The sequence below is a fragment of the Tachysurus fulvidraco genome, chromosome 1 (assembly GCF_022655615.1).
Source record: "Tachysurus fulvidraco isolate hzauxx_2018 chromosome 1, HZAU_PFXX_2.0, whole genome shotgun sequence".
Classification (NCBI taxonomy): Eukaryota; Metazoa; Chordata; class Actinopteri; order Siluriformes; family Bagridae; genus Tachysurus; species Tachysurus fulvidraco.
The window spans coordinates 14,257,176-14,274,911 of NC_062518.1; the positions used below are offsets into that span (position 1 = coordinate 14,257,176).

Consider the following 17,736-nt stretch of genomic DNA (forward strand, 5'->3'; position numbering starts at 1 on the left):
CCCCCCCACCCCCAATGCAGCATTTAGTGTAAACCCATTGGGAACCTGAAACAGCCTTGACTATAAAGCTTAATGTTCCTTTATTGGGCTTAAGATAGTAATTGCTTCGACCGACCACTGTTTTATACCATGTGAAAGCCCTCAAAACGTAACAGCGTCCCAATAAAAACAAAACTGGATTTAAAGTTCTTCCTGGATGGAGGTGGTGCAACCCTGTGCAGTGGGAGATGCGGAGCTTGATCTGAAGCCGCTAACTCGTCTCTCAGAGCGGTGTCTATATACAGAAATGCGGTTGTAAGAGCTTCCATATCCACATAGGTGCCCATCACTGGGGCAGGTTGCTATGGTGACGAGCCGTGCTGGTCCCGTGGCGTTCGCCGAGATTACATAAGGGGCTGTGATGGATTCAAACAAAGCAGTAGGGCTTTTTTTATATAATAGAAAAAAAAATCCATCAGCTGGAGCCTAGATTGAGAAGTGGCAGGTCTTTTTTTAATCGCATTCAGGCTGCATTCTTGTTTTAAGACGCGTGTACAATACATGCAGAAACAAATCATTCAAATGTTTCCTCTACAGCTGCAGCTGAGAGTAAGCAGAAAAAAAAACTGTTAAGAGTCATGCGGCAGGGTGCTTTTATGCTCGGAGAGCCTGCGCCGGTTAAAAATAGCAGCAAACACTGCTAACGCTTGGACTCCCTGCTCTCTGTGCTCGAAACTTAAGCGTTATCATGCGGTAGAACCGACTCAGCAGTGCTGCACTGAGAGCTCCACGGCCATTGTGGAAACCAGCAGTCACTTCTTAAATCTTTCGCACTTTCTTTTTCTTCTCCTCTTCTTTTCCTGTCTTACTTTTGTAGTACTTTCGAAATTAATTAAAAAAACAAAAACACAAACAAAACAAAAATCCTTGCTGTAGACACAAAGTCTAGATACTTCAAGTCTATATCAGTGTTTAATCGACCAAACTGAGAACCTGTTTGTGTGTGTGTGAGACGAATCCCCCCCCCCCTCCTCCTATGTGAGTGAAACGTGGTGGTGGTAGTTCAGTCTTATTTCTTCATAAAGAATCTGCTGATGTCTGAGGACAGTTTGGACGCTGCTTCACCTTTCTTCATCTGGCTCCGCTCTCTGGCCTGCTGTGTCGTCCTCTGCAACGAGACATGGATGATAAAGTATGTCGCTCTGGTTAAGAACGTCTGCTAAATGCTGGAAATGTAAATGATGTCATCACACAAGTAACACATTTTAACTAAAATAGGAAGAGAGCAGAATGACAAATATCCCGGTGTCCAGAATCTCGGAAATGACAGAACCTTAATAAAATTGGTTACGTCTCTTGTGTGACGAGACTCTTGCATCAGGGCGGCTATAAATTAACGCAGGATGAGCGAGCTTCCGTCAGCTTTCATTTCCCACCAAGCTGGATGTTTGCGTCATGCTCAGACCTGGAATCAGTCGCGTCTCACTTTATATATAGAGCTCTAGCTGGTTGCAGGATATTGAGGCATCTCCAAATACAAGGATAGCATTTGGACTTGTCCTTTTGGACAAGGATTGAAACTGTCTGAGCGTCCCTGAGGCTTGTCTGAGGGGAAAAAAAAGTTTGCGTCCTGTTTACGAGGCAGAAATACTGCATCCGGTAAACACGGTGTTGAGATGTAAAGCTGATGTCTTCTAGGAGAAGATCTCGACGATCTTTAAACAAAAGTGAAACATACCGTATGTCGGTATACATTACCTTTTGTCCGATTCACGACTTCCTGGTTTGTGTGCACCTGTTCCTAGTCTTCAGATTCCTGTTCTTGACATGGTTTGCTTTCTGAGAGTCCTTTCTGCTCAGTACGGTTGTAACGAGTGATTATTTGAAGTTAATATAGCAGCTCAGCAGTTTCTGAATGACTGACGGTGCGTCTGATCTAACCATAACGTTCAGTCTTTTTTTATTTGATTGGATAATGCAGGTAAAAAAGCGTTCCTAATAAATTGAACAGTAAGTGTATTCACATCCTGTCAACTCCTGTTACTGTAGTAGGGTCTCATTTTGAAATATTCCTATATCTAAGAGAGAAAGAAATGGTTTGAATGATAAAATGCTAAAAGTTTACTTTATGAGCTGAGTCTGGTTTTCTCTCATGACTTCCTTGCTTTCTTTCTTCCTTGTATTTATTAGTTGTTTACTTCTAGGAGGAAACCAGGCACTGAATAATGATAACAAATGGACTGCTATAAAGATCCTCAATATTTCACGCGTTAACAACAAAAAATGATCCGCAAAAATGTTTTGTCGATACTTGTAATGCACGTTTTGCAGTAATTACTGTTTCCGTGACCTACATCGAGGAAACGCTACAAAGCACTCGTTAGTGAGTAGCATCTATAAATGAGGAACGGCTCTATGCAGAAAGACTAACGGTAGATGCTATTGACTTTCCTGGAGCGCTCGGGTGACTAACATCTAGGTAGATCGATACACTGAAATCCTTAAACCCTGTAGTGACTCCACAGACCTGCCTACGGAGGATCCAGCCTCAAAGCATAATCCCATGGTTGATGATCTGAGTAAGAAGCAGGTGAACACACTCATGTTGTGTACCTGTTTGTTGACAGATGCTACAGAGACTCTGTATGTTGTCCTTGTCTCTTAAAGTCTCATTTAGACGACTTTGAATAGTTTTGATGAGAAACGGACACTAAAGCAGGGCTGCAGCATGCGGGAGCTGAGTGTCCTAGATTATGGCTCATGTACTAATCCTGAGTGAAAGAGCTATGACACTGCTGGACAGACAGACAAGTAGGTAGCTAGATAGGCAGACAGATCTATAGATAGGTGGACAGACAGATAGCGGTGTGTTTGTACCATGCGGTGGCAGACGGTGCAGAGAGTCTGCAGGTTGTCCAGAAGGCACTGTCCTCCTCCACTGTACACCGGCTTGATGTGGTCCACCTGCCAGAAGTGGCCCTCTACTGGGTGACGGATCATTTCGTTCAGCTGTAGCACACACACACGCACGCACACACACAAACACAAATAATTCAAAAATGAACTCGTTAAGAAAGGGATTAGAGACTAGATGCATTTCTTCACACCGAAGCCAACGAGACAACAGATGGCCAGAGTCTGTGCTCTGTGACTCTGCCCAGGCTTGGCCATTTCCCAGATTTAAGGGCACCGTGTTCCCACATGGAAAAAAAAAATATCACAAAATATTTCGTTTTTATTTTGTTTTTTAATCCAAGGACACTTTTTTGGTTTTTAAACTGGTAATGCTTTGTATATGTGGTTATAATTGATGAAACATACACAAAAGGTCTCATAGAAGATTGCCATAAAATTTTACCTTTATTAAACTGGAGATCGACGTAAAGATGGTTAGGAGTTTTGTCATGGTTGGAGTTAGGTTTACCCAAATACTGTTGTGTGTGGTTTTTTTTAAGCAAAATATTTCTGCCCTGGTTTGTTGGTTCACTTCTGCTGAGAAAAGAAACAGGGGCAATATTCAGATGACCTGCTACTGCTGAGCCCAAGGGGATTCTGGGTAGCGTAGTTCCCCTTTCCAACTTGCTCTGCAGGCTGTTTTTGGCCCATGGAGCAGCAATGAGGGACTATGGGAGCTTCAGAGGAGCTTAAACATCGATGGAGGAGAAAGATCAAGGCTGGCGAGTGAGAGCTGGGTCCTGTGAGAGCTGAACTGAAAGCCGAACCAAAGCGCTGGCATTTCAGTTTGCAGAGGCTGTTTTTAGGGCCCACGCCTCATGGGGAAACTACAGAAATCAATTCACTTCCCTCGACAAACCAGAACCATCCCATAATTATCCCGGAGGAAGCTTTGGAGGATGGAAACCACTGAATATACAATGAGGATGTTCACCCAGGCCAGCCTCTTTATTAAAATCCACACATATACACATAAGCTGAGTATTTAATAACAACTCGCCTGTGTCACATACTTTGTTTTACTAGATTGGTGATGCTAACACTATCTCTCAGGGGTGATGTCAAGACTTCCTTCCCCTCCAAACCACACACCCACCCGTTCACCAACACACAAACCATTTTCCTACACTCGCTCCCCACACTTGCTCGCTCTCCCCCTCACCTTTCTAGATCTCGGATATTTTTACAGAAAATCCTCTGCTTTAGTATAAGCATCGGTGTGTGTGTAGGTGTGTGTGTGTGCGCATTAGAAGCTGGGCTTTAGTGCTTAGGGCCAGCTAGATATGGAAAGTCTCTCATTGATTCCAGGCTCGGCCAGAAATGCCAAACAGGAATCAAACCCTCACCTCGCAGCAGTGTACGGTGGGAAAAATCAATGCCAATCTGACAGACCAGGCAGTCTGTTAACACCGCACCCTTCAGGGACTCTGCTCCATCCTTCACTATTGTGTGTGTATTTGAAAGAAAGAGCAGAAGCCTGAGGCCACGATGTTATTGGTCCTACATGCTAACTGGACATCTTTTATTGCCTTTCTCTTTGTGCAGTATTCGGCAGAAAACATGGTCAGGTCCTGTAAGTTACTCTCAGCTGTAAAAGAGAATGTTACGCAAATGTGAATTTAATGAAATGTCTCAAGCAATCAATTTCTTGCTGAATCAACCAGGAAAGTAGGGCACGAGGAACCAGGCAGCAATGGCTCAGCAGTTGTGGTTCTGCGCTAGGGTTTGGAAGGTTGTGAGTTTAAACCCCACGCCTGACACAAAGGAAGATCATGAAAGACATGAACTGTTCAGCCTCACTTCTCACTAACTGTTACAAAAAGCTGAAACTGGAGACTCCTTCCGTATACGTTAAATGGCTGTCCTTACATCCCGGGCAGAATGGTTAAAACTGACAAGAGTGCAGCCTTCTCTTGCTGTTTCTGTGTCGAGATGCTTTTTTTTTTTTTTTTTTTTTAAAAATATCGTATATTTAAGTTACTGTAGCTGTTCTGTCAGCTCAACCTAGTCTGGCCATTTCTCATTATCAATGCATTTCTACCCACAAAACCTGAAATCTCTTTTGGTCCCATCATCCATGCTACCGAGATCACATTTCTCCACTTTCTTATATATGATGTAAACATTAACTTAAGCTCTTGACTTGTAGCTGCATGGTGTTATGTGTTGCTACATGAGTGGCTATTCAAGTGGCTATTCAAGTGGCTGGTGCGAGGAAAATCCACCAGTTTAGCAAAAAACACTAGACAGCCGCTTGACTTGAGTGTAGCAGAAGTAGTCTTGCCCACTACACTAGTTTTCCTGCAGAAGTTTTCCTCACTGAATCTAAGGAGAGATTTTTGTGTGTATGTGTGTTTTGTGAATATTCCTATTACCGATATTATAATAGTCCACTTATTAAAGATGGCATGTTCCATTAAAAAAAAAAATAAATAAATAAAAAAGTGTGTTCAAAACATAGTTGAAAAATAACAAACCAAATTTGAAGGGGTTGTTCATTTGGAAACAAATTATGCAGTGTGCACTTGATAGTCATTTGGTGCGAGTCAGGTTTGTTTTTATTCCATTTTTCCCCCTTTATTCTTTTCACATTTCTCTTTTTAACTAAACTTGAAATGGGAAACAAATGAATACCACACATGCCTAGGGGTGACCACCATGCTCCGAGGGCTACACAAACGAGCTCACCGAATTAGCAATAAATACCTAGAGGTGCAGGTATCCTGTCTCACTCCGCTACCTTGGTGAGTGTATTTGTCATTTATCGAGTGCTTTTTTTCGAGCTCTGTGGCATCGGTTATCCCTTGTAAGCATTGCTAGCATGTATCAGTAATCAGTCACCATATTGTTTGCTCTGTATTTTGCGTAGTTCCTTGCTACCCCTTTGGGTAAGCACTTACCCAAGTATACATGCCACCATCCTGTATGTTGTTGGTTAAGTATGCAAAGTGGTTCTATACAATTAACCTTATTTATCTTTATATTTTGGGTCCCCCATGCAAAACTTGGACCCCTTTGGCCTCTGGACTGACCATCTTAAAGATTTAGTATCCACCTTGGACATCTAAGCTAACAAAACAGCAATACCGATGAAGGCATAGTGCGTTTGGCTGGTCACATGTAGACCCTGATTCGGAGTTGTTTCTGACACACAGGCTAAACTGCTTGTTTATCTGCCGCACATCCGGCATCAAATTACATGTTTAAAAAATGAAATAAAAAAGCACCCAAATAGAAGTCTTGAGTCTGATTTACTTTCTAGGTGAATTAATGTACTGGTGGTAGAATGACTAAAATCAATAATTCAGGAACTGGGACCGGACAACTCCGAGGTTCCTGCCCTTCACCGAGCCCCTTCTTGTAGCTCTATGACCAGTTAACCTCATACTTCCTTATCAGGGGAGCACAAGGACACCTACAGCCATTTCCAGGAGATTCCTCCAGGTTTATTCTGACCTTGCAGTTGAACTGTGTTGAACCCTGGTCTCAGGAGCATTTTAGGAGGAATTGTCTGGGTTGGCCTTTGTTAGCTTACAGGCCGAGGCAGTGACACCAAGTAGGACTCAACACAATTCGCAGCAGAATTCATAACGACACGGTGCAAGGATTTCATTGATGCCCCTTTTCCACCGAGGCAGTTCGAGTGCTGGTTTGGAGCCAGAGCCTAATTTAGAACCAGTTCTTTCTGTTTCGACCGCCAAAGCACTGGCTCTGAACCAGGAAAAGTGGTTCTTAAGTAGCACCAAAATGTTGCTGGTCTAGACTTAAGAACAGGAGCTGGGGGCGGGGCTACTGTTGGCGCATTTGATAATGTACCTTAAGTTTACTAATGTTTAATACATTTTTACTTTACCGCGATTTGATACATTATCAGCACACATGATAGTTACATGCTAGGATAGGAGCTACATGCTAAGGCTACATTTTTTTCAGTGTTAACGATAAAATAATGTTATGTACTTTATCGATTACAACCTCCGTTTATACAGATTACATGGAACTGCACATACACATTTTATTCGCCGCGTTTGGATGCCAATGTAGGTTCGCAATGCCATGAGCATTAACAGTAAAGCAACATCTGCAATTGTTGTTGTGTTTGCGCTGCTGCGCTAACGTTGCTGGGACACGTGACGCGTATACAGTGACGTCACATTCGGCGCTGTGATGGCTCTCTAGACTCTGAACCAGCACCCGTGTTTTTCCGGTGGAAAGGAGGCATGAGAGCTTCACAGGTGGGTTTTCACACTTATTTTCATGTCCCCATTATCCCAGATCAGAGTGTTTCGACTACCTCATCTTACTTGTCTGAAGACTAGCTGTATAACTCCAGTATCCGGATGTTGTTTTACACACACATTTGTTTCAGACTCACCTGTTTGAGAGGCAACTGTGACAGCCATGTGTTGTCCAGTATCTCTTTGCGGTGTGTGTGTGGTGCGTCACGGACACGCAGGTAAAGCTGGCGCGCGTTAAGGCCACAGCTCTGACAGACACCTTGCTCTGTCTCGAGCACACGGGAGCGGGCATAGCCTCGGCTGGAGCGCAGCTGAAGCTCCTCCATGCAGCTGGCACTGCAGAATCCGCCTGCCCAGCCTGAGTGATCTACACTGGGCTTCTGGCAAGACAAACACAGTGGCGTTCCTCCAGAGTCCAGAGCTTGCAAATATCCCGTCTCCGCTTCAGATTCCCTTCAGATACAAAAAAAAAGCACTCAAACACACACAGGTTCTTTATTGTTTAGCTTTGCCAATATACTGGCAGTCAGACTGGGTAATGCCAAAGCAGTGTTCAATGGAATATTACTTTCTTACTGGTTTCCAGTGTGCGTGACATCACTTAATTATTCATTCATTCATTCATTCATTCATTTTCTATCGCTTATCCGAACTTCTCGGGTCACGGGGAGCCTGTGCCTATCTCAGGCGTTATCGAGCATCAAGGCAGGATACACCCTGGACGGAGTGCCAACCCATCGCAGGGCACACACACACTCTCATTCACTCACACACTCCGGAAAATTTTCCCAGAGATGCCAATCAACCTACCATGCATGTCTTTGGACCGGGGGAGGAAACCGGAGTACCCGGAGGAAACCCCCGAGGCACGGGGAGAACATGCAAACTCCACACACACAAGGCGGAGGCGGGAATCGAACCCCAAACCCTGGAGGTGTGAGGCGAACGTGCTAACCACTAAGCCACCGTGCCCCCCTGATTCGGCAGGTGAGTTGTTACACACTCCTTAGCGGATTCCGACTTCCATTATTTACTTAATTATGCACTTAATTATTTATTAGTTAAAATATGACCCAGATAATTAATTACAATAATATAAAGAGAAACTTCTTGAAGCAGTCGAAGAAGACCAGGTGACCTTCTGTCCAGTTTAAGTGATCCTGTCCTCACTGTAGTCTCAGGAATCAGGAGAAGAACTCCATTGGTAGGACCATTGCAATGCTTCTGATCTGCCACAAGATTTGATATGTGGAGATCATTTTCCGCTCTCCACAGTAGGAAAGAGTGGTTATTTATGGTAGTTTAGGCTGCTTGTCAGATCGAACATATCTGTTGATATTATCAGCTAACATTTCTGACAGTAAACCTGACACTAATAGAAGGTATATCTGTTGTTGTTGTTTTCCAGAACAGAATTTTGTGTAAACTCAAGACATTGTTGCATGTTTTTAAAACTACTAGCACCAAGAACTGAAGTTTACGTGCATTTATAGATTGCCAATGATTGGATAATTGGATGTATAGCAGGGCTCTGGATAATCCAGATTCTACGCTTCTCTTCCTGCACTCTGAGACAAATCTGTCTCTTTCCTCGTCACTGGGATAGTACCCTCAAGTGTACACTTCAGCTTTAGTGTAACATTTTACCTTGAGTTGTGCATACAGTGCACTTTTAAAGCTTTACTTTAAAAGGCAATTAAGGTCCAATTAAAGGTAGAATATATCCACATTTCCAGACAAAACGGACTTCTTAAAGTTATGGGGAAAAATAAGGTACAGTTTATTATTTTTGTGTCTGAGAGTAGGGTTAACATTTCTCCCAGTGCTTACGGCAAATTCGGCATACAGTATGTTAAAATACAGTTAATCAGTCAGTTTGTGTTTAAGTATCAGTCTAGTGTAAAGGTGTAAATACGATTACCTACATGAGTTATATTAGACCTTAGGTTTGACTTTAATTAACGTCTGCTTCACATGGTTTCAGTCTGACGTGAAGCTACGTCCTACACAGACAGGGCTTTGGATTTTATGTTGCATGGATATTTGTTCGAACCTCCGTCCTCAAAGTGCTGATCTAGCATAAGATTTTTGTCCTTTTGTGTGTTAAAAAGCTAAAACGGCAGCCCTCCATCATCAAGATGTACGGTGAATATGGCCCTCGTAAGAGCTGTAAGAGTGTGGGCGAGTGAGAAACTGAGCGAGTGGGCTGGCGAGAGAGGGAGTGGGCGAAAGGATGAGTGCTTGTTGGGGGCTTTTCTGTGCCAAGAGGAGAAGGTGCTTATGGTGCTGAACTTTATCTGTAAAACCACCACTGATGTGCTTCACAGCAAAACATTTCACTGTCCTCTTCAATCCATCCTCTCTCGTTTTTTCCCCCTCTTTGTGCCTTCCATCTCTGTTGCACTATTTTCTTATCTCTGTGTCTCCTTTCCTTTCCTTTAACTGTCTTCAATATAATATTAATGATATAAAAAAACCTTCCAGACGGTCCTCTGCGAGTCTTAATTTTCTTTCCAGGGTTTCCATGGTAACGTGTGTGTGTGTGTGTGTGTGTGTTTGTGTGTGTGTGTGTTTGCGTTTCAGGCACTGGATTAAGTCCTTATCCTGTGTGCTAAGCATTCTCCAGCATTTTCCGCAGCGCGCACACACACACTAGGTTTAGAAGGCCAGACAGTCTACCACTACACACATAATTACACACGGAAATTCGCTTTTGAAACAAAATTGTGAGTGCTGTGCATATTTTTTTTTTTTTTTTTTTTTGCCCACCGTTGCAAATTCATAAATATGTAGCTGTCAGTTCCAGTCCCTTCTCCACCCTGACCCACGCAGAGTGACATGATGAGCAGAAAACCAAGTGGTGAGATATATATACTGTATATATACATGTTCTTTGTTTTGGACACACCTGGGGTGCAGCAGCAGCAGCTGGAGTGGAGTGTACACACAGAATGTGGTAGAGATAATGATAAAAGAGAGGAGAGAGGGAAAGGGAGGTAAATAAGGATATGAAAGTGTGTTTATATGCTACTGAGTGTGGCGTGTATCAGCTGGGAGCTGCAACTCGGTGTAGCAGAGCTGAAGGTGTCTGATCAGTGCTTCACTAACAAACTTAGTGGAATAGTAAGCAGCTGTCACATATAATCTAAAAATCTGTCGCAGAGTTGACAGTGCGTGTGTGTGTGTGTTTGTGTGCAGGTAAACACTGCTGATTTACTGCATAAATTGAGTATGATGGCTGACAGATTATATATGTATATATTTTTAAAGATTTGTCACACAAATATATTACTTTTTCTTTCTGAAAAGAGAAATGAATAGAAAGGGACCACCACAGGACCTCTGCTTACTTTTTATATTATTTGGGAAATGTCTCAGCATTGTTGTTGTGGATTTAAAGTGCCAACTTTGAGTTCATTAATCCAACAACCGCTAATACAGTACATGATAGACCAACAGAGTAGGTGTGTCTAATAACGTCACCATTAGTAATGTGCCAGTGTCACTGCTGTGCTGAAATATGATCCTCTTCTCAAAGCTGGTCAGATAGCAGAACAACAGATAAGCAACAGTCACTAATTAACTGTTGTTGTAGTTTTTTCGCTAACATTAGTGAGAAAAAACATTGCTAACTGTCAGTGCAGTTTGCATATTGAGTCATTATAATCATGCTGTGCTTTGTAGACAGTGTGTGCGTGTGTGAGAGAGACATACTTATCAGCTTGACTAGGTGGTTTCATCGTAGATCTCTTTAAGGAGGAAGAGTTGTCCTTGCTGATGGAGCGTACAGTTCCTCCCTGTCTCTGAGCTGCACTCAGGGACGCCTGAGTCACTTCCTGCTTAGAAAGATACCTGAGACAGAGAAACAAGACAGGTGGAACATCTAGGAGATTAGGCTTGACGTCTAGACGGCCTGTACACATGAGCAAATGTGGCTTTGCATTCAACTCTAGTAGTTATTAAAGATCTCAATATATGTATCAATGCACCTATCTATCTATTGCTCCTTCACTAAGGCTAACAGACCCAGAGGCTCCTCCTTCTTCAACAAGAATGAAAGACCCAGAGGCCACGCCCCTTCACAAAGACTGACAGACCCAGAGGCCACGCCCCTCCACCAAGACTGACAGGCACAGAGGCCATACCTCCTTCAATAAGACTGACAGGCACAGAGGCCACGCCTCTTCCACTAAGACCGACAGGCACAGAGGCCACACCCCTTCACTGAGGCTGATGGACAGAGGCCACGCCCCCTTCACTAAGACTGACAGGCAAAGAGGCCACACCTCCTTCACTAAGACTGACAGGCAGAGGCCACGCCTCCTTCACTAAGACTGACAGGTACAGAGGTCACACCTCCTTCACTAAGACTGACAGTCACAGAGGTCACGCCCCCTTCACCCAGACTGACAGTCACCGAGGCCACACCCCCTTCATCAAGACTGACAGGCACAGAGGCTACACCTTCACTAAGATTGACAGGCACACCTCCTTCACTATGACTGACAGGCACAGAGGCCACACCTCCTTCACTATGACTGACAGGCACAGAGGCCACACCTCCTTCACTATGACTGACAGGCACAGAGGCCACACCTCCTTCACTATGACTGACAGGCACAGAGGCCACACCTCCTTCACTATGACTGACAGGCACAGAGGCCACACCTCCTTCACTAAGACTGACAGGCACAGAGGCCACACCTCCTTCACTAAGACTGACAGGCACAGAGGCCACGCCTCCTTCACTAAGACTGACAGGCACAGAGGCCACGCCTCCTTCACTAAGACTGACAGGCACAGAGGCCACACCCCCACTAAGGTGTGCATTTGTCTGGTTTAGAAAGCTTTTTAATATCATCCTTTCACTGAACATGTGCCTGTATTAACACAGCGCTGATCCAGCAACAGATTTATGTTCTTCAGCAACTTTTACGTTTTAAACTCCTAAAACAGCAGTAGGCCTTTTTTATGATGGATATGGCCTCATAAGAGCTGTCTTCGTGTGTGTGTATGTGTGTGTGTATGTGTGTGTAAAAGAAAGAGAGGATTCAGCACAAGATAATCACAGAGACAACGTACATATCGGGAATTCTAACCAAGAGTGGCAGACAGTGCAGTGAAAGAGACAGGCAGAGAGAAAAAAGTGTGATGGGAGAAATAATCATTCGTACACAGAGCAAACAGATGGAGCTAAAGATTGAACTTGAATGGACACTGACAGGAAGAATGGGAGAGAGTGAGAAAGAGCAGAACAAAACTAGGAGGCACGAAGACTGACGAGGAGACAGCCAAAGAAATGGAGCTACACTCATAAGTGAACAGATGGACAAGTAAAAGAGTATGCATGTGTGTGTGTGTGTGTGTGTGTGTGAGGTTGTGTGTGCGCGCTCTTGCCTCTTGGTGCTACTGTGTCGACGCTGTGCTTGTGTGAGCTCATCCACAAGCAGAATCGGGCTTTGAAAGACTTTGCCACTCTTCCTCACTATCCTTTGCTTCATCGCCGTCAGAGAGCTCCATTCACGCACAAACCGCACCAACTACACACACACACACACACACAAACACAGTTCTGAACATTATTGTTCATGTATAGCAGAGATCTTCAGTAGTCTACATATGATGTACACGTGTACGTTTTGTGTATACTTCTATCACACACACACACACACACACTCACGTGTCTCCGGTTCTCACTGTGACTAAACTCCGGAGGCAAGTCCTCCCAGTTCTGTAGTCTGATATCCAGAGGAACAAAGTTGCAGTTGAGTGGGAGACCATCCTGAGAAAACACACACACACACACACACACACACACACTCTTTTTTCATTTCATAGCACCATGTAAATTACCAGCCTGTAACAAACAGTATGAAGTTAACTGTAAATATGAGCTGACCAAGTGTGGCTAATTAAATAAACATCCATCTACCAGCATGGAAAGAAAGGTTATGTGATGACAGGTAATGCACCAGGAAACCATGGCAACCAGGACTACCATGTACGACAGTGTCCTCGGGCTCCTGTTGTTGGCTGACAGGAGAGAAGCCCAGTGTGTTCTTCTGCTGTAGCAGTTCATACGACCTCCAGGTCTGACATGACAAGTTCTGAGATGCTTTCCTGCTCAACATTGATGTTATGAGTTACTGTCAGTTCAAATCAATCTGATCCGCACTCGTTCTCCGCCGCACTCCTGTGTGGGAATCCCAGGAGTTTTAGGAACACTCAAACTCACTCGAAGCACCATGATTCTGTGCACCGTGCTGCAGTCACATGATTGGCTGAGCGTGTGTGATATAGACTTGGAGCTGAACTGGTATGTATACAATACCGGGACAATTCCAGTGCAAACCTAAAGGTAGCAACCAGACATGTGTAGCCAGGTGTATTTAGAGTAAGGAGGAAATTAAATGATTGGGTTTAAGGGTTATTTCATTGCACAGACCTTTTACGAGGCACAAAAAAAACTGGCAATAAATAAATAAAAATCTCTCATTGTGAGGTTTGGCTTCTTGTTGTTACTTAATGAATCTGTCTGCATTCAGAATAAAAGGCTAAATAGGTTCTCTCCATCTCTCTCTCGTTTGTGTCCCTAATTCATGTGAAATCATTTTCCTTTCTGAGGGAAATGAATTCGTTCCAAAATGCTGGTGCGAGTCTGATTAGGTGAATTAGCGTAAGCTGATCTGATAACCTCGTGAGTGCTTGTATATAAATATGTTCGCTTAAGGACAGTACGTCGTCTGTGGGGCATCTTTGTTATTATTAGATATTATATGCGCCGCATAATTTGGTTCTTTCCCCTCCCTTCGTGTCGCTTCTTCTCCTCCGCTGTCATTCTTTCTTACCCCCACCACCACAGGTTCCCCGCCTTGCTGAGCTCTGCCTCTGGCTGCATCATCCATCACTGCTGAGCCCAAATAGCCAGAGGAGAAGGTCTTATTAAATATCTAACTCTGCTAATATTTCTCAATCTGAGTCAACCGAGGGACTGCGTGTTCATATTTTGTTCCGTTTAAAGGAACCTAAACGATGGCACACGATTTCAACTTGAGTAGACGTTTCATTTTGCATGACTGGTCTGGAGGATTGGGGGGAGGTTTGGGGGGGGTTCGGGGGGGGGTGATGAACAGAGTTGAACTCATTAATCTGGTCTGGACTGGATTCTCACTGGAACGAAGGATTGTGGCAAAAATGCCTGTGTGTGTGTGTGTGTGTTACCTTGTTGTAAATGTAGATCCTATCAGTATTTTTGCTGGCACAGAACTTCAGGCTGTCATACACAGGCAGAGAGTCGTCTCCCGGCTCTGGCTCACGGCTGTCATTAGCTAGCAAGGAGAAGGAGGAGAGGAAGGGGATGGAGAGACGAATAGAAGGAGGGATGATCATTACTGCTTGTGCCTCAATCAAGAAAAGGTCAGCAGGGAGGAGAAGGGGGGAAAAAAGAGCAAAATAACGAGTGGACTAGCAGCTACATGGGTAAATGAGCACAATGTAACTCTTCCTCTCCTTCATTAACAGTTTGGAGCTTTTTAGCAACACTGCACTCTTGCACATCACCTGTCTATATATTCCTGTCAGCGAAGGACTTAAATCTTTTTTATACATATTACAAGTGCACGAGGTTTGCATTGAGAAGCAACATGCATGAGGAATAAACGTTATAGCACAGAATTACGCTAACGAATTAAATTAATGCGTCTGACCAATCATATTCCAGTATACTGAAAATACTGTACTTTAAAAAAGTCCTGAAACGGCAAGCTGAAGATTTGAGTTTGAGAACATCTTTTGTCTTTTCATTTAAGCCATCAAAAATACTAGCACACGAGCCTGACGAGTTGTTTTTGTTTCCCCTGGTGTGGTCTGATGGAGAGATTGATAGCTCTAAATGTTTATTTTTGGTTTGAAGCCATGGATTCACCTGTGGATAAACCACCATGAAGACCAAAATGTTGTCTATGGGGAAAAAAAAGGTGGGAAAGTCAATCACGGCTATTGAGCTCAGCCAATACAATGAGCTGTTTAAATTTTACTCATGAACACATGGCCGGATCCATTAATGATGCCAGGTCGATGTAATTACCGCTAAATTCCTTGTGATTAGTTATACTTTACTGCTGCAAGTTCAGATGCTGCACTGGCCATATCTCCTGGAAAATATGTTGCCTTTCCTGGCAAGAGGAGGAATAATAATAATAAAAAAAAGGAAGTTAAGAACAGCAGGGACGTCTCAGTGTGGCCGATCTCACCGCGCCATTGCCCAGCCATTAGCTGCAGCTCACTGCAGAGGACAGGCACGCCTCGGGAGGGAACAACACCACACAGGGCTGTCAAAGTGTGCAAATGGTGGGTTTCAGAAGGAAAACAGCTGGTTATTTTTAGGCCCCAACATACAGCTGGCTGCTGCTGCAGTGTGTGTATGTGTGTATATGTGTGTGTGTGTGTGTGTGTGTGTTTAAAAAGCCTTTTACTCCTCAAACTGAAGGATGCAGCAAGCTACAAAGGGTGTTTACGTTAAAACTATCCACTTCAGTTCATGTGGGACTTTAGTGATTTCTGACACGAGAGCCCAGATGTTATGTAATCCGATGTTGAATGTTACTAAATGGCAGTTTTTTAAATAAAACACTGCTCAGGGAACATTTTTGTCAGCATTCTTACGACTAACTGCTTCAAAGAAAACTCGAGAGCGATATACACATGTTCTGATTTCTGATCCGCTTCATCTGATATGAACTTACTAAACTTACCATCAGAAGGACCGACTGGTTCTGACATGCGTTCGGTTCGGCTCTGCGTGCTGACGGGAGTTTGCGGTCTTTTGGGGGTGCTGTTGTCTTCTTCTGTGTCTGAAAGCGTGATGCAGGGACTGGAGACGGAGCGAGAGGCAGAAGGGGAGGGAGATGCAGGAGGGCTGTGAGCTGCAAGAGAAAAACAAGGTATAGAAAGGAAAAAAGATAAGGTGAAGAAGAAGTAGAAGAAGAAAAAGGAACAGATTTATAAGCAGCTTTGGACGTGTTTTGGATGAGATTCATACTGATATACCACAGACCATAGACACGGATCTGGCAGCAGCCATGAATAAAAACTGGGCCATAATTAATGTTGGAATTGTTAGTACATTGAGCCTTGGCATTGAACAGATGCTCTCTGTGTGTGTGTGTGTGTGTGTGTGTGTGCGCGAGAGAGAGAGAGAGAGACGGATGGGCTTCAAGTCTGCCTAACGCACAGTGTGTATCGTCCATACGGCAGAGCGGGACATGCTGAGAAAGAGACGAGCTCGTTGAGAGCAGTGTTACTCTTTCGTTTCTTTTTTCAGAAAACTTTCGCTCATCCTCTGCATGCGGCTCCACAACAGAACCAGGGACCGGGAATCGTTTCATCCCGGCTTCATTCCTCTCACTGTCTGTCACCGTGTCTGTGTTTCTCTCCTTTCTGACCGTCTCATTTTCTTCCTGTCTCTGATCCTTTCTCTGTCTTTCACAGGGTTTCTTTTGTGCCTTTCTCTTCTCCCTATCTCTCTTTATGCCTGTCTCACACTGTCTGCCTCTCCTTACCTCTCTCCATCTCTTCCTATCTCTCATCCTTACATTGCCCCTGAATCTCTCTCTGCCCCTCATTCTCTTTGCCCCCCCACTTCCTGACTCACTACATCTTTACCCCTCACTCTTTTTGCCTCTCTCTACCTCCCACTCTCTTGTCCTCTGTGTCTCCTTTACAACTATTTCTCTCTAACTATGCCTCCGTCTCTCTCTCTCTCTCTCTCTCTCTCTCTCTCTCTCTCGTTATTATTCATTCTCTCTGCATCTCTCCATGTTTCCTATAGAGGTAAATAACTGTTAAAATAAAACGTGCTCCTAGAAAAAATAAAATCTGTTGCAGCTAATTGTGAGGGAGCAAAACATACAAACTGTGTTTCATTGGATTGAATACGTTGATGACTTCAGATAGCAGTGAACGGTTAAAAGTCTCTCTCTCTCTCTATCCGTGTCTCTGTGTGCGTGTCTCTCTCTCTCTCTCTCTCTCTCTGTGTCTCTGTATCTCTATCTCTCTGTGTGGTTCTGTGTGTCTCTCGGTCACTATCTGTGTCTCTCTCCATCTCTCTGTGTCTCTATCTGTGTCTCTCTCTCTCTGTCTGTCTCTCTGTGTCTCATTCTATCTCTCTGTGTCTCTATCACTTTCTCAGTCTCTCTCTCTGTGTCTCTATCTGTGTCTCTCTCTCTGTATCTGTCTCTCTTGTCTCATTCTATCTTTCTGTGTCTCTATCACTTTCTCAGTCTCTCTCTGTGTCTCTCTCTGTGTGTCTCTCTCTGTGTGTCTCTCTCTGTGTGTCTCTCTCTGTGTGTCTCTCTCTGTGTGTCTCTCTCTGTGTCTGTCTCTCTGTGTCTCTCTCTATCTCCCTGTGTCTCTATCACTTTCTCAGTCTCTCTCTCTCTGTATGTATAACAGCTACATCTACATGACCCCACCTGTGTCGATGATTTGGACAGATAGACAGGTAGTGGCTCAATATTCATGATCAATACTCTCTTCACACTGTGACCTGTTCGCTTCTCGCTAT

General features: G+C 44.0%; 1 protein-coding gene across 3 annotated transcripts in view; it reads right to left on the minus strand.

The window, feature by feature from the left end:
* Positions 1 to 470: 470 nt before the first annotated feature.
* Positions 471 to 17,736, minus strand: part of zranb3 (zinc finger, RAN-binding domain containing 3) — a 60,310-nt gene continuing 43,044 nt past the window's right edge. For 2 of the 3 annotated variants that reach the window (XM_047821988.1, XM_027168545.2), the window contains exons 13-20: positions 15,926 to 16,096; positions 14,394 to 14,500; positions 12,853 to 12,954; positions 12,570 to 12,712; positions 10,887 to 11,024; positions 7,310 to 7,625; positions 2,857 to 2,988; positions 471 to 1,147 (exon numbers count right to left, since the gene is read on the minus strand). In XM_047821988.1, coding sequence (XP_047677944.1) covers positions 1,049 to 1,147; positions 2,857 to 2,988; positions 7,310 to 7,625; positions 10,887 to 11,024; positions 12,570 to 12,712; positions 12,853 to 12,954; positions 14,394 to 14,500; positions 15,926 to 16,096 — 1,208 coding nt within the window. In that variant the 3' untranslated portion in view covers positions 471 to 1,048. Of the gene's footprint in view, positions 1,148 to 2,856; positions 2,989 to 7,309; positions 7,626 to 10,508; positions 10,711 to 10,886; positions 11,025 to 12,569; positions 12,713 to 12,852; positions 12,955 to 14,393; positions 14,501 to 15,925; positions 16,097 to 17,736 lie in introns of those variants that run through there. The other variant, XM_027168547.2, reaches the window with a different exon arrangement.